We start from the raw sequence: 18242 nt of genomic DNA on the forward strand, positions 1-18242 counted from the left end.
AGGGGGGATACACCCCAGTTACAATCGGAGGTAGGCTATAAGTACAGCAACTATATAATCAAAGCAGCCGCAGCAAAAAAAGGAAAAACTAGACAATAGCAACGATACAGAAAGCCACTTTACCAAGTCAGATCCCCGAGAGCCCACCCCTAAAAAAGGCGAGGGATAGAGGAATATTGAGATGCCGAAAATAGAAAAAGAACAAAGGTGTGAGACCCAGTAACAGTCAGCCCCACTAAAGAGGAAGACCCTCCCAAAGCCGGAAAAGAGCGATAGGGACCATAGAACAAAACAAACTAAAACAACAAACCCCCCCCGCACCCGCCACCCTGCACCCCTGTAATGGCTACGGTCTAACCCACTAACAGCGTGCCTGTCGCCCCGGAACTGCCCCACAGTAGGGAAATTATAAAGAGTGGAGGAGGAGAGGAGCAGACCCGCTCCCGGGCACCCGGTGCCCCCTCGCCGGCAATTGAAACATGGCAGTACAAGGGGTAAACATTGAGCAAGGTATACACAGTAGGGAAAACTACGAGCGAAGCGTGAGAATTAACACACCGGAAACAGGATTAATCACAAAGCAGTACAGTTCGCATTCCCAAAGCGTTCATACCCACTGTAGTAACAACGTCGTGAAAGCAATACCCCTTGCAACCAAAATCACAAGCAAAAATGAAAGCCAGCCTATAGCAGTCCCTCGGCCCTTCCCGTAAATGATATTATATGAGCACAGTATATGAACCAGAGCAGCAAGAATCAGGTCAAAGTAACATATCCAGGGACAGAGTCAACTAGGCGCAGCATCAAAGAGAACAACGTATCTAGCAGCCCTCCCAATACCAGCACAAAGGACGATGACCCAGAGGGGAGATAATTATCCTTGTCCAGTCTTGCTTAAAGTACCAGAGCCAGCGACGGTACCAATCTCCAGCGAGTGCGGCGTGCGAAACCAGTCAGTGAAGCAGACCGTCCAAACTCCATGCCACGATGCAACACAGGAGAACCCCAATCCAATGTCAGAATACAGCAGGAACAGCGCCAGGATATCAAGCAGCAGGTCGTTGGGGAAGGATATTGCAGCCAGATCCAAACTAGCATGTTCAGAACGCCCAGTGCATCCAACAGAACACATATGGAAAGTCCCAAGACACCGTGTTTCCGACCCTCCAGCTGCGGTGAAAGGCGCCATCTTGAAGCCTCCTGGCGCTGAAGACGGCGTCTCACTGTGCACGAGCGGGCCAGCCGACATCATTGGCTCCACCGCTAGGATCATGGTATCCAACTTGCCCCCCAACAATAGGGCGCCCTGCACCAAGATGTCACGAAGGGCAGCCAAAGAGGCCAGCAATGCGTCGAGGTGCAAACCAGTTCTGTGCCCTCCGTGTGCTGTGGTCTCCTTCTCCATAGTAGCACGGGTCAGATCAGGATCGGTGTGGGGCCGTGGCACGGGCTGTAAGGCGGCGAACAATGTTGCCCCCCCGGCAGGGCCACCGATATCAAGCAAAAGGCACCGCTGGAATTAGTGCAGCTGAAGGGCGCTCGTAAGAAATTAGGGAGCCTCCCGCCAGAAGCGGGATGATTAGGAGAGTACCTTTCGGCAGAGAGCGAGTGGATACAATGCTGCACTGTCCGGTTACACAGGGGCACAGGGAGAGTCTCGATCTTCACGCGCAGTAACAGACCGCCGACACAGGTCTGTAAGGAGAATCGCCTCCACACGCCCCCTCAGAGCTGACCGGTCCCTCCAGGTCAGCGGCGGCCGTTGTTGTTTACTCGGGGACCAGCCTCGCAAGATGGCCGAGTCCCCGGTCTTAGGGCTGCTGCGGGCCGCTAGAGTCGCCGACGTTTTCTCGCCTCCGGAAGCAGGCACGGACCTCGGGATTGCGCCCTCGATGGTCGGACGCTTTCATGTCCCCGCACCCTCCGCCTTGCCGCGGTGGTTATCGCGGGACGCGGTCTCGATGGGAGATGATGATCGGAGCCGAGGGACTAGGCGGCCATTGCGGTCGCCGGCTTGGCTCCTCCCCCCAATAAGTTTCTTTATTAACTTCTAGTTGCAGGATAGTAATTATGTACATTAGTCCATCCGCCTGGTGTCCCTCATACACCAGCCCCTCCAGGAACAGCCTGCCTGCTGCTCAGCCCATCTTCCAACTGTCACCACTCATCCACACAGGCACCCAAGCATCACAGTCACACCAACATTCCACAGTCAACACACACTGGCTGAGCAGCTAGGAGAAAGGTAAACTGGGAAATATATGGTTAATAAGCAGGATATAACACATCTCAGGTGTGGGCATATCTGCATGAGTAGATATGCCCCTACAATATTTAGATCTACTCTTAATACTGCTAGTGAAGCCATAGCGAGTACATGGGCTGGAAACTCGACAATTCAAGTTCCTCAGCACCATCATGGATTTACTGAACCCAGGAGTGTTTGGTACTAAACAATTCTTCTCAGTAAACCCACACTGATGCCAGTGTGGGATTTATTTAAACATGTTCCCAGAGGCCCTCAGAGGTGTCCCCTGACTGGCTTTAGGCAGCCAATCACCACCAGACATGTTACTTGGACCCTGGGCCCCTGCTCTCTGAGGCCAGAAACAAAGCCCATCCTGGGCAGAGGTGTCACAACTCCTCCCCAGGATAAGCGCAGTGCTCAAGAGGGAAGCTTCAAAGTATTTGCCGCCTTCGTAATGTGACCCCAGCCTCTGCTGCTAACAGCAGATGCCAGCTCCCAGTTCAAACCCCCATTTAAACTAAGTGCGAACAGGAGGTGTGCCCCCCTGCGCCAACTCCACCCTTCTGGTGCTGGAGGCAAAATGAAGCACATTTTCCAGTGTCCACCATCTATACGATGCTGGGACTTATTAAATCAGGGCTAGGGCTATGTCCCCTCCCATAGGAGGGTGGCATAATAGTGGGTGTAAACACCCCAGGTGAAATTCCCATTGGTCCCTAGCTGTCACTCCTTTGTAACACCCCTAAATCTAGTATTTAGGTGCCACCCACAGACCCTGAAATCAGATTCCTGGTGACCTAAGACAAGCCAGACACTACAGTGTCGCACCAGTAGAGAAGACTGCAGACACCAACTGACTTATCCCCAGTCCTACCGGCTTGTCTGAAGCCCTGACAATCCTGTGCCAAAAGAAGACCCGTCCCGTAGCCCAGTGACCGCCAAAGCCCTGGAAGGACTGGCAGCCTTCGACAAATATCAAGATCTCCTGTGGACAGCTGACCTGTCCAGAAGAAAACAACTTTAAAGAACAAAGAAATCTGTGTGGGGAACTGCAAAACCACCACCTGCCACCCATGGCCCAAGGGCTTGTGGCCCATCGGTCCTGTGAAGGTTCACCAGAGCTTCTGAGCAAGAGTCCGCCATGGGTTGACCCCTGTCGAACTCCACCTCGACGCCTGCAGCCTCAACTCAAAGACTCCCCCTGACCACAACCTGCCTGGTAAGACTTTTCTCACGCCTAAGGACACCCCTGCACTCAAGCCCCTGGGTCTTCGGGAGCGTGATCCACGGTGTCCCTACGTTTCCTAGCATCTCTACTTACCTGGGAAGCTGTGGGTTTTCTTCGTCCGGCCTCCTGGCCTGAGCCTGCAGCATTTCTTCAAAACCGATGTCCGACACAGTGTTGGCACTCTGCACCCGGCCGCCCCTGTGCCTCTGATTGTGTAAGTTTGGTGCTGCCTTGTGGCCCCTCCATGCTTAACTTTTCCCCGGAGACTTTGTTACCAACCATGTTACTGAGCTGTGAGCAGCAGCTCTTTGATTACTCCCTTTCTCCATTGGATAACATTTGCGCCAGGTTCCGAATTTGAAACCTGTGCCCAGCCACCCCTGTGCCGCTGGAGGTGCTGGTGCTGATTCTTCATCCTGAAAACCAAGACTGTAAGTTGCATACTTACTTGCAAAGCCCCATTCTTGTTTTCCTCCCTCAGGTTAACCTTGCTGAACTAAAAATGGCACTGTGTCCACTTTTTAAGTGAAAAGTGTTTCTTATGAAAAATGTACTTACCTTTTTACGTATTTCTTGGTCTTAATATAAATCTTGAAAGAAGCTTTTTTTATAACCATTGGTGCAGATTTCCTTTTTGAGTCGTGTATCATTTATTAATCACTGTGTGCATAACAAGTGTCTTACACTTCTCTGTGTTAGATCTAAGGCTGCTCGGCCACACTACCACAAATAGAGCACGTTGGGTTTACATTGAGCCCTTTACACTTCTGGGGGAATCTCTGGACTCTTTGCATGATATAACCATTTTGTGGTATATCATATGAAGAGCCAGCTTCCTACACCCTTCATTTCTGCTTATGATGGCTCCACATTTATCTCATTCTCCTTGCTCCACAGTTATGTCTATGATGATTACAAAGAGGCTGCAGACTGGTTATTGGACCACATAGACCGGAAGCCGCGGATCGCCATTATCTGTGGATCAGGCCTGGGACCACTGGCAAATATGCTGGAAGAGCAGACTGTCTTTCCATACGAGGATATCCCTCACTTCCCCTGGAGCACAGGTCTGTACCCACATGCATTTTGCTATCACTGCTTTCTGCAGTAGTCCCTCACCAGAAATGTACTAACTCAAGCATGTTCTAAATTTGATTAGGGGTTAGCTTCAGTATTGTAGAGCTCAAAAACCTTTTGGGTTTTTCTTCAGATGTATTCATCAGGCCCAATGCTATTTTGGGGCTCTGGGCATTATCCGTGGTGGGTAGTGTAATTCCTCTAATACCCCCTTCCTCCACATAGCCTTAAGTGCTGTTGTTTGCATGTGTTGCCTTTGTGTGTATTGCCCGTCTGTGTATTAGATGATGGAGCAGTAAAGACTTACTCTACGAGGTAGTTTGGGGTTTTAGTTCAAGTAACTTATGACTTATTTATTCAAACACAAGAAAAGTCACTCTCCAGTCAGTTGTATGTCTTAAGCAGTTTAGGTACTTCTGGATGAATGAACAGGTGAGAGCAGCGGCTAGACCATACCAGTTGAAGGCAGACTCGGAAGGGTGAATGTAGGCTCTATGTGTCCTCCTGATCCTATAGGTAAAAATACTACACAGTGCCTGTGAGTGTGTGGAACAACTACATGTTTCCTTAGTAACTGAAGAGTCGCATTGATGGTCTGTGTAGGCAGAGCCTGGCTGGCTGCCAATCTGAAGAGGGTGCAATTGGCTAGGTGGATTGATTGATGCGAATGCTGAGGAAGGGTGTGACTGTCTGGAAGAAAGAGTTGCTTTAGAGATAGCCTCCAAAGAGGTCTGTGAAGACACTTGGTGTCTCTTCGGTAGCAGTCCATGTAGGTCCCCTGCCAGATCCTGGATGCATGCTTCCCTGTATACCTGGCAACAAGTAAGGTAGAGGCCTGGCAGGATCCTGGAAGAGGAGTCTTGGCTTCTAGTCCTGATGGGAGTTTGCCTTCTTAGGGTAAGGATGGGATTCCCATGCTTTAGTCCAGCTGATCATTCAGTACCTCACCCACAAGAACCACTTTCAGTTTCTCATTCGTCTAGTAGGTGTTTAAGGAATATTCTAGAACCAATAGATAGCATAGCCCGGAGAGGCATGAACAACAGCCCGCTTTTACTCCTGCACATGTGTAGAGTTTAGTCGGGCTCTATAGGTTAGTGTTTCTCAATTTACATGATGTATGCGCGACTTATGGCTCGTTCCAAAGGAGATGGGACTTAATTGTGCAAAGAGCGATTTCTTCTTATTTCTTCAATGTATAGTGCAGTCGACACTCACAATGTAACCTTCACAAATAAAGGAATTTGGAACACATGCATTTGGTGCCTATGCTAATTTTGGAGGAGGAGAATTGATGCACTTCCTGGACTGTCAGAATTCAGATGGAGGTGCTAAGTATAAATATGTTTGGGGGAATACTCTGCGTCGGTTTTTAAACTTTGTTCACAGCCCTACACATTCATGGGATGCCTCTCCAGTGTGCCCTCATAGTTTGCAGCACCTTTGGTCCTTCCTAAAATGAAAGGCAACTGTGCCCTGCCACCTGGCTTTCCCTCCACTCAGGGATACTGGGAGGATTAAGGGGCTTCATTACATAGAACTGAAGTAGTTAAATTAGATGCATCTAAACCAAGCGCAAATACGGGATTCAAGATATGATCCCAAAACCATTCTACCACTTAGAAACTTAAAGTTGGAATATTGTGATCTTAAACACGTCATGCCAGTACTCTAATTCAATCTAGAGAAGGAAATCTTAGTACACAGTAACCTTAGTCTTCAATTACTCAATAGATAGCTACAATGTAGTAACTGGGGCTGGCCCAGTCGTTTTGAACAGTTACTTGGGTCATGGCAGGACAGTTAGCTTAAGTTCCTACCACTGCGTGATGGGCTAAAAGCCCTGTTATATCACCCAATGGGAATGGCATGTCTTAGCATGACTGAAACAAGCTTATGGAAGGTGGTGACATATCACTTGGGGTGGGAGTTGGGAAGAGGAGGAGCTAGGAGAACGTAGGGCAGCTAGCCTGCGCTGACGGAAAACTATGTAGAAGGACAAGCCGGGGCAGGAATTGACCTTGTAATAAGATAAAAAGAATAAATAAAGACCCATCTAGTATACCTCACACCTGCCATTGCCCTTGAGAGCACAGTCAGGAGTTAGAGAACATAACAGGGAGACTCTTTAATGGTGGCCAGATCAGGACTTTTTCAATGGTCTTGAAGCTAATGTTTTGATTTCAAATTCAAATGTTATTGTGAAGTAGTTTACTAAAACGTTATCACAAATAACAAAGACAAGAAACACTGTAAAAAAAAAAGTAGTTATATAAGGGATAAAGAACCCTCTGCTGTACATTATAAGAACATTGCAAGTCACTGAGGAATTCCATAACCAAAGAGAGGAACGAGGCTAAAGGCCGAGCTTCTTTATAAAGTTATACCTGTTATATTTGTGGCAAACATATATTAGAAACAGTTCTTTATAAAGTTATACCTAATATTTGTGGCAAACATATATTAGAAACAGTTCATCATGTCAGTTAAAAAAAAAGGCAAGCAGCAGGATAAATGGCCCTAAAAGTGAGGACCCATCGAAGGCCCAGGTGCGATGACCTTAGGAACCATAACTTGAGCTGGCGGGGGTTGAGGGAAGTCCTGCAGCAGTGTTCAACTCTGAACTTCAATGAATGGCAGTGCAGATAAGGAGGGAAAGTCAGACACAGGGAGCATGCTAGCTCCCGTTTTGACTATTGTGGACCTTTTCAAGAAACCTACCGGTGAGCCTGAGCATGTAGCCCCTGAGCAGGAGGGTCAGCCCACCACCGCTACCATCGGAGAATGATGACAGGAGTTACTGGAGATACTTGCTTGGAAGCAGAGCAGACAGCACCTTGAGGAGAGGCCCAATGGGCCTAGTCTACCTATGAACAAGAGTGCACCCAGAAGGCAAGAGTGCACCCAGAAGGCAAGAGTGCACCCAGAAGCATCCTCCTGAAGGAAGTCGTACATGCCCTCCCGACCTCATAGATGCCGGACTCATGTTACTGACAGGGAGAGTCGGAGGGGAGCTCTAGTGGGAACCCAAGGGTGCCTCAACATCAGGGATGGGATGAAATGGGCATCAAGGACTATACGGGGCTGCTCCTTTGAAGAATGGGGAAAAGCAAAGGGAGAAAGAATCCACAAAGAGGGCTAACCCCCCCCCCCTCAAACAGGAGCTAAGTTGCAAAGGAAAGGGGTAGAAGGGCAGCCATGAAAAGAAGACGCATCCCTTTAAGAACCAGGGTCGGATACGGAGAAAAGGAAGTGTTTTTTTTCATTGTCTGATCGATCAGACTGGTTGGGAAATAACTCAAGACTCTACTAGAGGGGACTCTAAAGAGAGTATTTTGAGCGAAGAAAGTGGAGTCAGTGATTCCCCCACAGCGAATGCTCTTGATGATGACAAACAGTCAAAAGCTAAGAAAATCCGAGCCTGAGGTCACAGAAATTGGCGGGTGAAGGGGATTTAAAACAGGGCTAATCAACCATGTATTGTGTCGAGGGAACTCCAGCCCCAACCCAAGATTATCCATCCCAGGTGTTCCCTGACGACACACCAACAATGGAAGCTATTTATCAAGGCATAATTTCTCACAGAGATAAGACCCGGGCAGATAGCCGGGGAGTCAGCGCAGCTACCAGGAAACTACAGAGAGTAATGTGAAAGGTGGCAAAAAACTTGTTCAGAGTTTCCCGGATCGGAGGGTAGCATTGGAAGTGAGGGTGTCCACTTTTGAGGCAGAGGTGGCTGCTAATAAGAGCCAGACAGTAGCCACAAGGTCCAATTGACTGATATCCAGTGGAAGTTAGAAGACTTCGAGAACCAGCTGCCTCACAATAACTTGAGAGTATTGGGGCTGGAAGAGCTGGAGGAGAGGGATGACACAAGGAAATTTATATTGAAACATCAGGAGTGCTTACCCAGAGCTAGAAGGGTGGAACTGGGAGCAGGAGATACAAAGCGCACACAGATTCCCATTAACGATAAAACAGTCGAACCCAGGCTCAGGTAACCTAAGGGCTGCTCTGTTTTTGTTTTTGGGAACTTCCTTCTCTGGCAGGTGGTGTTTTGAAAGAGTATGCCCGTACTCTAAGTGTACTGTTGATGAATGCTCCTTTTTCGTGAGACTGGACTTTTGTCATGTTACAGTTGAAAGACGCTGGAGGCTGAGGCAACTGATTAAATCATTTCAGATTAAGGAGGCACAGGTGTTTTTAATAAACCTAACCAGACTCAAGATAATTGGGTACAATAGGACATATTTTTTTACATCTGAGGTTAAAGCCAAAGAGTTTTTAGAGAATATGAATTAGAATTTGGGTTATCGCAATATACAATGTGACAAAGGAAGTGAGCCACGACTCTGTTCTAAAGCCTGGATAGCTGACATATAATTGGCTTCCTCTTAAATGCCACTCTGTGCATAACCTTTTCTTTTTTCTTCTCACTCCTCTGGGCGTTTTCTTTCTTTTCTTTTTGCGTATTAGTTTGGGAATGTTTTACAATGCTTTTACACCTGTGAATAATGTGGTATAAATGCCAAGCTTTGGGCAGTGGTTGTAGTGTTTGCAGACTATCAATAGACCAATGAGGGTCTGAATGCTTCACTAGGGCAGATGGAGGAGGGGAGAAGGGGAAGATAGGGGCACGTAGCGGCGGTGGGGTGGGGTGGTTATGTGTCATGGGAGAGGGAATGGGAGATTTAAGTGCCGAACACGGAGCACAGTAGTCAGGCACAGGAAGGGATCCGCAATGGTGGAAGATCAACATTTTCAAAAGACAAAGAAATGTATCCGGGTCCTGAAAAAAGAGAGATTCCCTCAAGGTACGGGAGGGTAGCGCATAATCATCTTGACAATGAGAGTGGTATACAAATAATCAGATTAAATGATTCAAAATAGGTACCTGCATATTTGCACAGCTAATGTGTGTGTGTGTGTTAAATGATTGAGCCAAAAGGGGAAAGGTCATGGTAGTGTTTAGAACCATGATGGCAGATATCATCTGCATGCAAGGGACTCATATCCCTTGGTAGATAAGAGGATTGCTGAAAGCTATGGGCTATACTTTCCTGGCCTGTACATCTCCGGGGTTAGCCATCAGGGGGTGGCAATCGTAGCCAGAAACAATAGGTTTATGGTGAAATGGAGCCTCAATAACATACTAGGAAGATGGGTAACAGTGTAATGTCAGGCAGGAGGAATAAACTTCACTTTATGCTCTATATATTCAGATCTAATCTAGACAAAGCCCCGGTCATTGATCATCTGGACGTGGAACTGTCTCTGTGACCAACCTTCCTAGTGGTATGTGGGGATTTTAATCTGCATATGGAGGTTACTGGCAATATGGCACACCATGTGTGTCAGTTAATGAGAAATCATGGGTTGATCGATATGTGGGATAAGTTACAGTTTCCTGACCCAGGATATACATATTTCTCCTACCCACATTACAATTTTTTCCACAACTAGATTACTTTTTAAAATCAGCGGGGTTAGGTGAAAAGGTCGGCACAGAGAGATTCCCTAGGGTTTTTCAGAACACAATCCCTTGATTCTGGAGATCCAGGTTGGGGGGATAACCAGGCCAACTCCGAAATATTGGACATTTGTCTGGAACCTCCTCCTTAACTCCCAATACATGGAGCATATGAAAACATGGTTAGTAGACTTTTTGACAATAAATTGAGGCACTGCATTGGACGACGTGGTCTGAGATGCTCTAAAAGTTGGAATGGGGGGTGCTATTAGCTTTAGCTTTCAGAGGAAACTGACTAAAAATATTGGGGAGCTCTATGAAGAGCTAGAAGAATTGGAGGCACAGCATGTTAAGTTGATTGTGGCAGGGCAGGAGGATCAGTAAATGCAGCAAAGGCTAGGATTAATAGCTATCATAGTACAGATTTAGCTGAGAAGTACCAAACCTACAAAGCAGAAAGCTATGAGTGCAGTGGATGTGTTGGTAGACTCTTAGCCCTTCGTACAAGGCAGAAGGAGACAAACAGGGGCATAGATGTGATAATGGATAAGGAAAGATGTCAGGCCAGCACTCGATGATTATTAAAGTTTTTAAGGAATAATATGATGTTTTTTATGAAGAGCATATTTTTCCCACCTCAAGTAGATTATAAAGAATATTTAGATGGAATAGATGGAGGGGGCATACCGGAAGAAGAGCAGACTTTCTCTGAGTCCTTGATAACCCTAGAGGAGGTAAAGGTGGCCTTCAATTCTTTAGCCTCTGGAAGGGCAATTGGGCCAGACAAGATATTCTATCCGGTACTTTATCCTAAATTCGCAGGAGATATGGTAAATATATTCCTTGAAGTGCAGCGGTAGGCATGCACCACCCTCTTGGGAATCTACCAATATAGTGATTTCTAGGTAAAAGGGAGACCTCAAGTGAGCCTGGATTCTTATCTCGCTGATCAGTCGCAACACAAAGATCTTTTCCAAAATTCTGGCAATGCGTATGGGCAGGGTCATAGCCAAACTGGTCTTATCTATGCAGCATGGGTTCATTCCTCATTGTGGTAGGACAGATCATATAAGTAGAGCAATTACATTGTTTGATGTAGCTGAGGTTAAGGGCAGTCCATTGGCTATGATCCGGCCCAACGCAGAGAAAGCCTATGACTCAGTTTCCTGGGAATACCTTTGGGAGGCTCTTAGCTGAAAGGGGCTGGGTCCTGTACTGATACCAGCCCTTAAAGCTCTATATCACAATCCAAATGCTAGATTGCAGATAACGCAGATAGAGTCGGATAAGATCTTGATTACCAAAGGGACAAGACAGGGCTGCTCATGTTCACAGCTCCTCTGTGCGTTTTATATATATCCTTTTACCCCTCAATTGGAAAAGATCCATAGTATCACGTTGGCAACATGGGTTTATACCCAAAAGGGATACCACTGATCATGTTCGTAGAGTAATCTTCCTGCTTGATTGGGCAGAAGGCACAAACACATCAGTGGGGGTAATTCTTTTAGATGCCGAAAAGGCGTTTGATCGAGTGGCCTGGCCCTATCTATGGGATTTACTAGCATTTAAGGGGTTCGGACCAAGTATGATAAGAGCACTGAAAGCTCTGTATAATACTCCTATTTCATCCATCAAAATTGGAATAAATAAGTCAACCACTTTTTCTATTTGCCGTGGTACCAGACAGGGGTGCCCTGCTTCCCCTATGCTATTTGCAATCTATATTGACGTTTTTCTAAACAAATTGAATCATGAATATGATATCACACCTGTAGTAGCAGCAGACATACACTATAGGGCACTAGCATATGCTGACGATGTGGTTGTCCTTACTACAGATATAGTTAAAGCAATCCCAAAAATAGAAGACTTGGCTAATCAATTCGGCGCCTTCTCGGGCTATAAATTAAATATGGCTAAGACGCAAATTTTATTTACTGGCCAAAATCCCCCATTATTTAGTAATATAGTTCCCGTTGCAACATATCTGGGTATTAAGATCACATCACCAGTCTCACAAATTCCAGAAATAAATATCTTACCCATGATAAAGGAATCTAATACTCTACTAGAGCGCATTAATCACTTACACTTTTCTTTATACGGCAGAAATAATGTTTTGAAGATGATGATTCTCCCTAAATTTTTATATCTATTTCGTTGTATTCCTTTAGAATTTTCTATGCCTATTTTCAAACAGTTGGAGAAAATGACAGGAAGATTTCTTTGGGGGTATAAGCGACCTCGAAGAGCCTATCAAAAAATGATAATCTCAAAAGATAGGGGGGGCTGGGGTACACCATATTTCTTTTATTACTACTTATCATCAGTATTGCAGTTCATCGCCCCCTTAATAGTTAGTGAAAAGGCTCCGATCTTAGAATCTCATTCTCCATCTATTTATGAACTGGTTCTAGGGACAGAGGCTAAGGGCTGCTTACTAAAATTTGTCGAGCCCAGCTACTACAAAAAAACCAAATTTAAAATTGTTTTTTTTTTTTTTGAAAATCTGTTTATTAGCATAGTAGGTAAAGCAGTCACAGATACTTCCAGTCCCGGAGGGATACAGAGTAATACATACATAAGGTTGCTTAGAACATATAATTGCATAGTTGTCTCAATTTTTCATTTTGTTGGTGACAGTAACCGTCACAGTTTATACAAACCCCTGTCAAAAACTATCCCTCCCCCCACCCTCAACAAACCCATCCGACACTCACACAAAAACATAGAATTGATCAATCATTAGACTGGGGCACTCAGAGAATCACAACATATGGCTCTATTCGATTGTACACATAGGTGGAACTAGACCAATACAGAGAATATAAATTGGGGGACCCCTCTCACCTCTTCGTAGCGCACCACGGTTAGTGACAGTGCATGTCAGTCCGGCCAAGGACACATTTATCGTGCAATCGAAGAGGCACTTGTACCCTCGTCTTCCCCGTCTCCCCCAGTTTCAAACATACCTAATATGGTATACCAGTCCAGTGAAATTGGCTTTTTCCTCAGACCCCTGTATTCCTCCCACTGTAGTGCAACTCCCTCTGCCTTACCCCATCGCACCACTTCCGCCTTCCACAACTCCGGGTCAGGAGGTCTGGCTGACTTCCACCTCATCGTGATGGCACGTTTCGCCAGCAACAGGGCCAGGTCCGCGAAACGTGTCGCCACGGTTCTAGTGCGCTGTGAGGGCCCCAACCCCAGTAACGTGCATTCCAGTGTTGGAGATCGGGTCAAAGCACCCGCTTCCTGGAGCGATGCATGGACCGTGGTCCAGTAGTATCCTAGTTTGGGGCATTGCCAAAGCATGTGTATTAGTGTTGCGTCCTCAGTGTCACATCGGGGGCAATTACTGTTCGCATCAGGAAACATCATGTGTATGCGGCGTGGGGTCAGGTAGGCTCTGTGTAGAAGCATCGACTGAATGAACTTGAACTTGGGGTTCCTAGCTACTTTTTTGGGAAACTGAAGGATACGTTCCCACTCCTTATCCCTCAGGGGCCTACCAATGTCCACTTCCCATGCTGCCCGGAGTGGTGACAGATCGAAAGCCCTCCCCTTCTTAATACTAGCAGTGAGCCACCTTGTAAGGTGGGCACCCGTGCCCATCAGGTAGTGCATGGTGATGAGAGGATTCGTAGCTGGCTCCATGCCCCTAGGGGACCACTTATGTGTGATATAGTGGCGAAGGCCAGAGTGTAGCAGGAAGGTGCCTCCAGGGACTCCGTGGGTAGTTCTAAAGTCTGCAAAGGACAGTAGGTGCTCTTCCGCGAACAGGTCACCCACGTGCGACACTCCGGCGTCATGCCATTGTTCCAGCGAGTCCGCCGACAGAGTCCCCGTGGCCAGTGGGATACCCAAGAGCGGGATCGTGGGGGCATAGGACGACCCAGGGGACGTGTACTTTAACGCCTTCCGCCAGTAAGTTATCGCCAGTTTGAGGAGAGGCGGGACATCCCTAGGTATAATCGAGTTGGGCAAAAGTAACGTGTGTATTCTCCCCAATGCATGATCCCTATCCATCATGTTAATCTCCTGAAGATTGCGACCCGCTACCCAGAAGGCCAGCCATTGCAGTTGACACGCATAGTTGTAGGCCCTAAAATCAGGCAAACCCATGCCACCGGCTTCAGAGGGGAGCTGCAGCTTGGACAGACCTATACGCCTGCGGCCGTGCCCCCACACAAGTTCGGTGAGTAGAGTGTCTAGGGTCTTAAAGGTTGCTGCCGGGATCAGGTGTGGCAATTTAGTGAAGTGGTAGAGAAGGCGGGGGAGCATCACCATCTTGGATATCGCCACTCTGCCGGGTATAGAGAGTGGTAGTGTGAGCCAAAATTGTATCTGCGACTTCAGTGCTCTAATGGCCCTCCCAAGGTTACCGTCGATCATCTGATCTGCTTCCCTGTAAATCTGCATCCCCAGATATCTGAAGGTGGTTTCAGCTATCTGGAACTCGTGGGGGGCGAAGGGTAGTGGAGTAGTCAGACCAGTTGCTGCGAATGTGAAGCCATATGATTTGGATTCGCTTATTTTCAGGCCTGAGATCGACCTAAAGACCTCAAATACCTGGGCAACAGGGCTCAAGTCGCTCCTCAAGTCCCGGAAATATAAGATAATATCATCCGCATAAGCGGACACTATATGTGCCGTCCCATGACGCAGAATGCCAAACCGGGGGGCCATGTGGCGGAGCCTACAGAGCATCGGCTCAAGGGCCAGGACAAATAGGAGGGGGGAAAGTGGGCAGCCCTGTCTGGTGCCCCGTGCGATAGCTATAGGAGCTGATATATGACCTGAGGTGCGCACTCTAGCAGTGGGAGCTGTATACAGCAATCTGACCCAAGCGAGGAATTCGGGGGGTATCCCAAATTTCGACAGTGTGTCGAACATGTAATCCCATCTAAGGGAGTCAAATGCTTGTTTTAAGTCCAGGGAGATGCAGCCTTCGGAGCTCGTGTCCTCCCGGTCACCGAGCATGAGCTGGGCTAGTCGCCTGAGGTTCATGGCTGTATTGCGGCCCGGGACAAAACCACATTGGTCCGAGTGGACTAGCTGAGGTACATATTGCACGAGCCTTGATGCCAGCACCTTGCTCAATATCTTGGAGTCAGTATTGAGAAGGGACAGGGGTCTATAGTCAGCCATCTGAAGCCCTTCTTTATTAGGCTTCAAAAGGGACGTGATTAACGCCTGCATAGACGACTGCGGTAGGGTGGCTGTCCGCAGTGCTTCCAAGTAAATAGCATGTAACCGTGGGGCTAGTAGGTCTATGTATGTTGCATAAAAGTCGGCCGGTAGGCCGTCTGTCCCAGGGGTCTTGCCCTTAGGAAGGGCGCGTATTGCCTGTCTGATTTCAGCTATGGTAATGGTGCGCTTAAGGTCTTTGATCTGCCCGTCTGTAAGTCGAGGCAGGGCTAAGTCCCTCGTAAAGGCCTCGAATGCGACCTCGGGAAGGGGCTGTGGGGGACTGTACAGCGTTGTGTAGTATTCCCTGAACGCAGTGTTGATCCCGACCTGGGTGGTGACTCAATCAATCAATCAGTGACACTTATAGAGCGCGCTACATACCCGTAGGGTCTCAAGGCGCTGGGACTACTGCTCGAACAGCCAGGTCTTCAGCTTCTTCCTGAAGGAGAGGTGGTCTTGGGTCAGGTGCAGGTCGGGAGGGAGGGAGTTCCAGGTCTTGGCGGCCAGGTAGGAGAAGGACCTTCCTCCTGTAGTCGCTCTTCGGATGCGGGGGACGGCGGCGAGGGCGTGGTTGGCTGATCGGAGGTGGCGTTTGGGAGCGTAGAAGTTGATCCGGCTGTTAAGGTAGCTCGGGCCTTGGTCGTGTAGGGCTTTGTGTGTGTGGGTGAGGAGGCGGAAGGTGATTCTTTTGTTGATGGGGAGCCAGTGAAGGTCTCTCAGATGTCCGGTGATGTGGCTGGTTCGTGGGATGTCGAGGATGAGTCTGGCTGAGGCGTTCTGGATCCGCTGGAGTCTCTTCTGGAGCTTGGCGGTGGTACCGGCGTAGAGGGCGTTGCCGTAGTCCAGTCGGCTGGTGACGAGGGCCTGGGTGACGGTCTTCCTGGTCTCGGTGGGGATCCACCGGAAGATCTTCCGTAGCATGCGTAGGATGTTGAAGCACGCCGAGGAGACGTTGTTGACTTGCCTGGTCATGGAGAGGGAGGAGTCCAGGATGAAGCCCAGGTTGCGTGCATGGTCTGTCGGTTTGGGTGCGGTGCCCAGGGCGGGAGGCCACCAGGAGTCGTCCCAGGCGGAGGGGGAAGAGCCCAGGATGAGGACCTCCGTCTTGTCAGAGTTCAGTTTCAGGCGGCTGGTCGTCATCCACTCTGCTACCTCTTTCATCCCTTCGTGCAGGTTGGCTCTGGTGGAGGCGGGGTCGTTGGTCAGGGAGAGGATCAGCTGGGTGTCGTCGGCGTAGGAGATTATGCTGAGGTTGTGTTTGCGTACGATGGCCGCGAGGGGGCTCATGTAGACGTTGAAGAGGGTGGGGCTCAGAGATGATCCTTGAGGGACGCCGCAGATGACTTCGGAGGCCTCTGACTTGTACGTGGGTAGGCGGACTCTCTGTGTTCTTCCGTCGAGGAAGGAGATGATCCATTCCAGCGCCTTGTCCTGGATTCCGATGTTGCTGAGGCGCTGTACTAGGGTGTGGTGGCAGACCGTGTCGAATGCCGCGGAGAGGTCTAGGAGGATGAGGGCCGCTGTTTCTCCATTGTCCATCAGGGCTCGGATGTCATCGGTGGCGGCGATGAGGGCGGTCTCGGTGCTGTGATTGGCTCGGAAGCCGGACTGTGAGGGGTCGAGGGATCCGTTCGTCTCGAGGAAGGCGGCCATCTGCTTGTTGACGGTCTTCTCGATGACTTTGGCTGGAAACGGGAAGAGCGAGATGGGGCGGTAGTTCTTGAGTTCGGTGGGGTCCGCTGTTGGTTTCTTGAGTAGGGCGCTGAGTTCGGCGTGTTTCCAGCTCTCAGGGAAGGTGGCGGTGTCGAATGATGTGTTGATGATGTCTCGCAGGTGGGGTGCGATGACAGCGTCGGCCTTGTTGAAGACGTGGTGAGGGCAGGGGTCGGTCGGTGATCCGGAGTGGATGGAGTTCATCGTGCGGATGGTGTCTTCGGTGCTGATCGGGGTCCAGGCGTGGAGGGTGGTGGTGGGGGGTGATTGTTCGGTCATGGTGTGCGTTGGTTGGTTGTTGAAGCTGTTGTGTATGTCCGCGATCTTGTTGTGGAAGCATGAAGCGAGGGAGTTGCAGAGGTCTTGCGATGGGGTGATGTCGTTGTTTCCTGCGCTGGGGTTGGAAAGCTCTTTCACGATGTTGAAGAGTTCCTTGCAGTTGTGTGCGTTGTTGTCCAACCGTTCCTTGAATGCTGTTTTCTTGGCGGCGCGGATCAGCTGGTGGTGCTTCCGGGTGGCAAGCTTGAAGGAGGTCCTGTTGTCCGGTGTAGGTTCCCTTCTCCAGACTTTCTCGAGGGCTCGGCAGTTCTTCTTGGAGCTCTTGAGTTCGTCGGTGAACCACGGGGCTTTCTTGCTTCCGGGTCTGCTGGGCGGGGTCCTCAGCGGGGCGAGCTCATCCGCGCAGATGCTGATCCACTTCGTGAGGTTGTCGGCGGCCTGGCTGGGGTTCGCTGAGCTGGCAGGAGGGTGCTGGCTCAGGGAGGTGGCGAGCTGGTCTGCTGTGATCTTGTTCCAGCTTCTGCGGGCGGCCTGTTGCTGGTGGTGGTGGGTCGTCGTTCTCTTGAAGGTGAAGTGGACGCAGCTGTGGTCCGTCCATTGGAGCTCTGTGGCGTGGCTGAAGTCGATGTCTGTGTTGGAAGAGAAGACTGCGTCGAGTGTGTGTCCGGAGAGGTGGGTGGGGGTGGACACCAGTTGCTTGAGTCCCAGGTTGGCGAGGTTGTCCAGCAGGGTGGTGGTGTTGCGGTCGTTGTTGTTCTCCAGGTGGAAGTTGAGGTCCCCCAGGAGGATGTAGTCAGCGGAGGGGAGGGCATGCGGGCTGACGAAGTCGGCGATGTCCTCGCTGAATTGTGTGCGTGGTCCAGGGGGTCGGTAGATCAGGGTGCCTCTGAGGGTGGTGTTCGGGTTGGTGTGGATCTGGAAATGCAGGTGTTCGGCGGTGGTCAGGGTGTTGTCGGTGCTGGTCGTGAGACGGATGGTGTTCTTGTGGATGATGGCGATGCCTCCTCCCATCTGGTTGGCGTTGCGGTCCC

General features: G+C 49.3%; 1 protein-coding gene across 1 annotated transcript in view; it reads left to right on the forward strand.

Annotated features, from left to right (window-relative positions):
* The window catches only part of LOC147677660 (uncharacterized), a 160844-nt gene that overhangs the window by 61826 nt on the left and 80776 nt on the right, over positions 1 to 18242 (forward strand). The window contains exon 5 of the mRNA XM_086945572.1: positions 4374 to 4543. Within this exon, the coding sequence (XP_086801698.1) occupies positions 4374 to 4543 (170 nt within the window). The remainder of the gene's footprint in view (positions 1 to 4373; positions 4544 to 18242) is intronic.

Source organism: Lissotriton vulgaris, chromosome 12 (assembly GCF_964263255.1).
Source record: "Lissotriton vulgaris chromosome 12, aLisVul1.2, whole genome shotgun sequence".
Lineage (NCBI taxonomy): Eukaryota > Metazoa > Chordata > Amphibia > Caudata > Salamandridae > Lissotriton > Lissotriton vulgaris.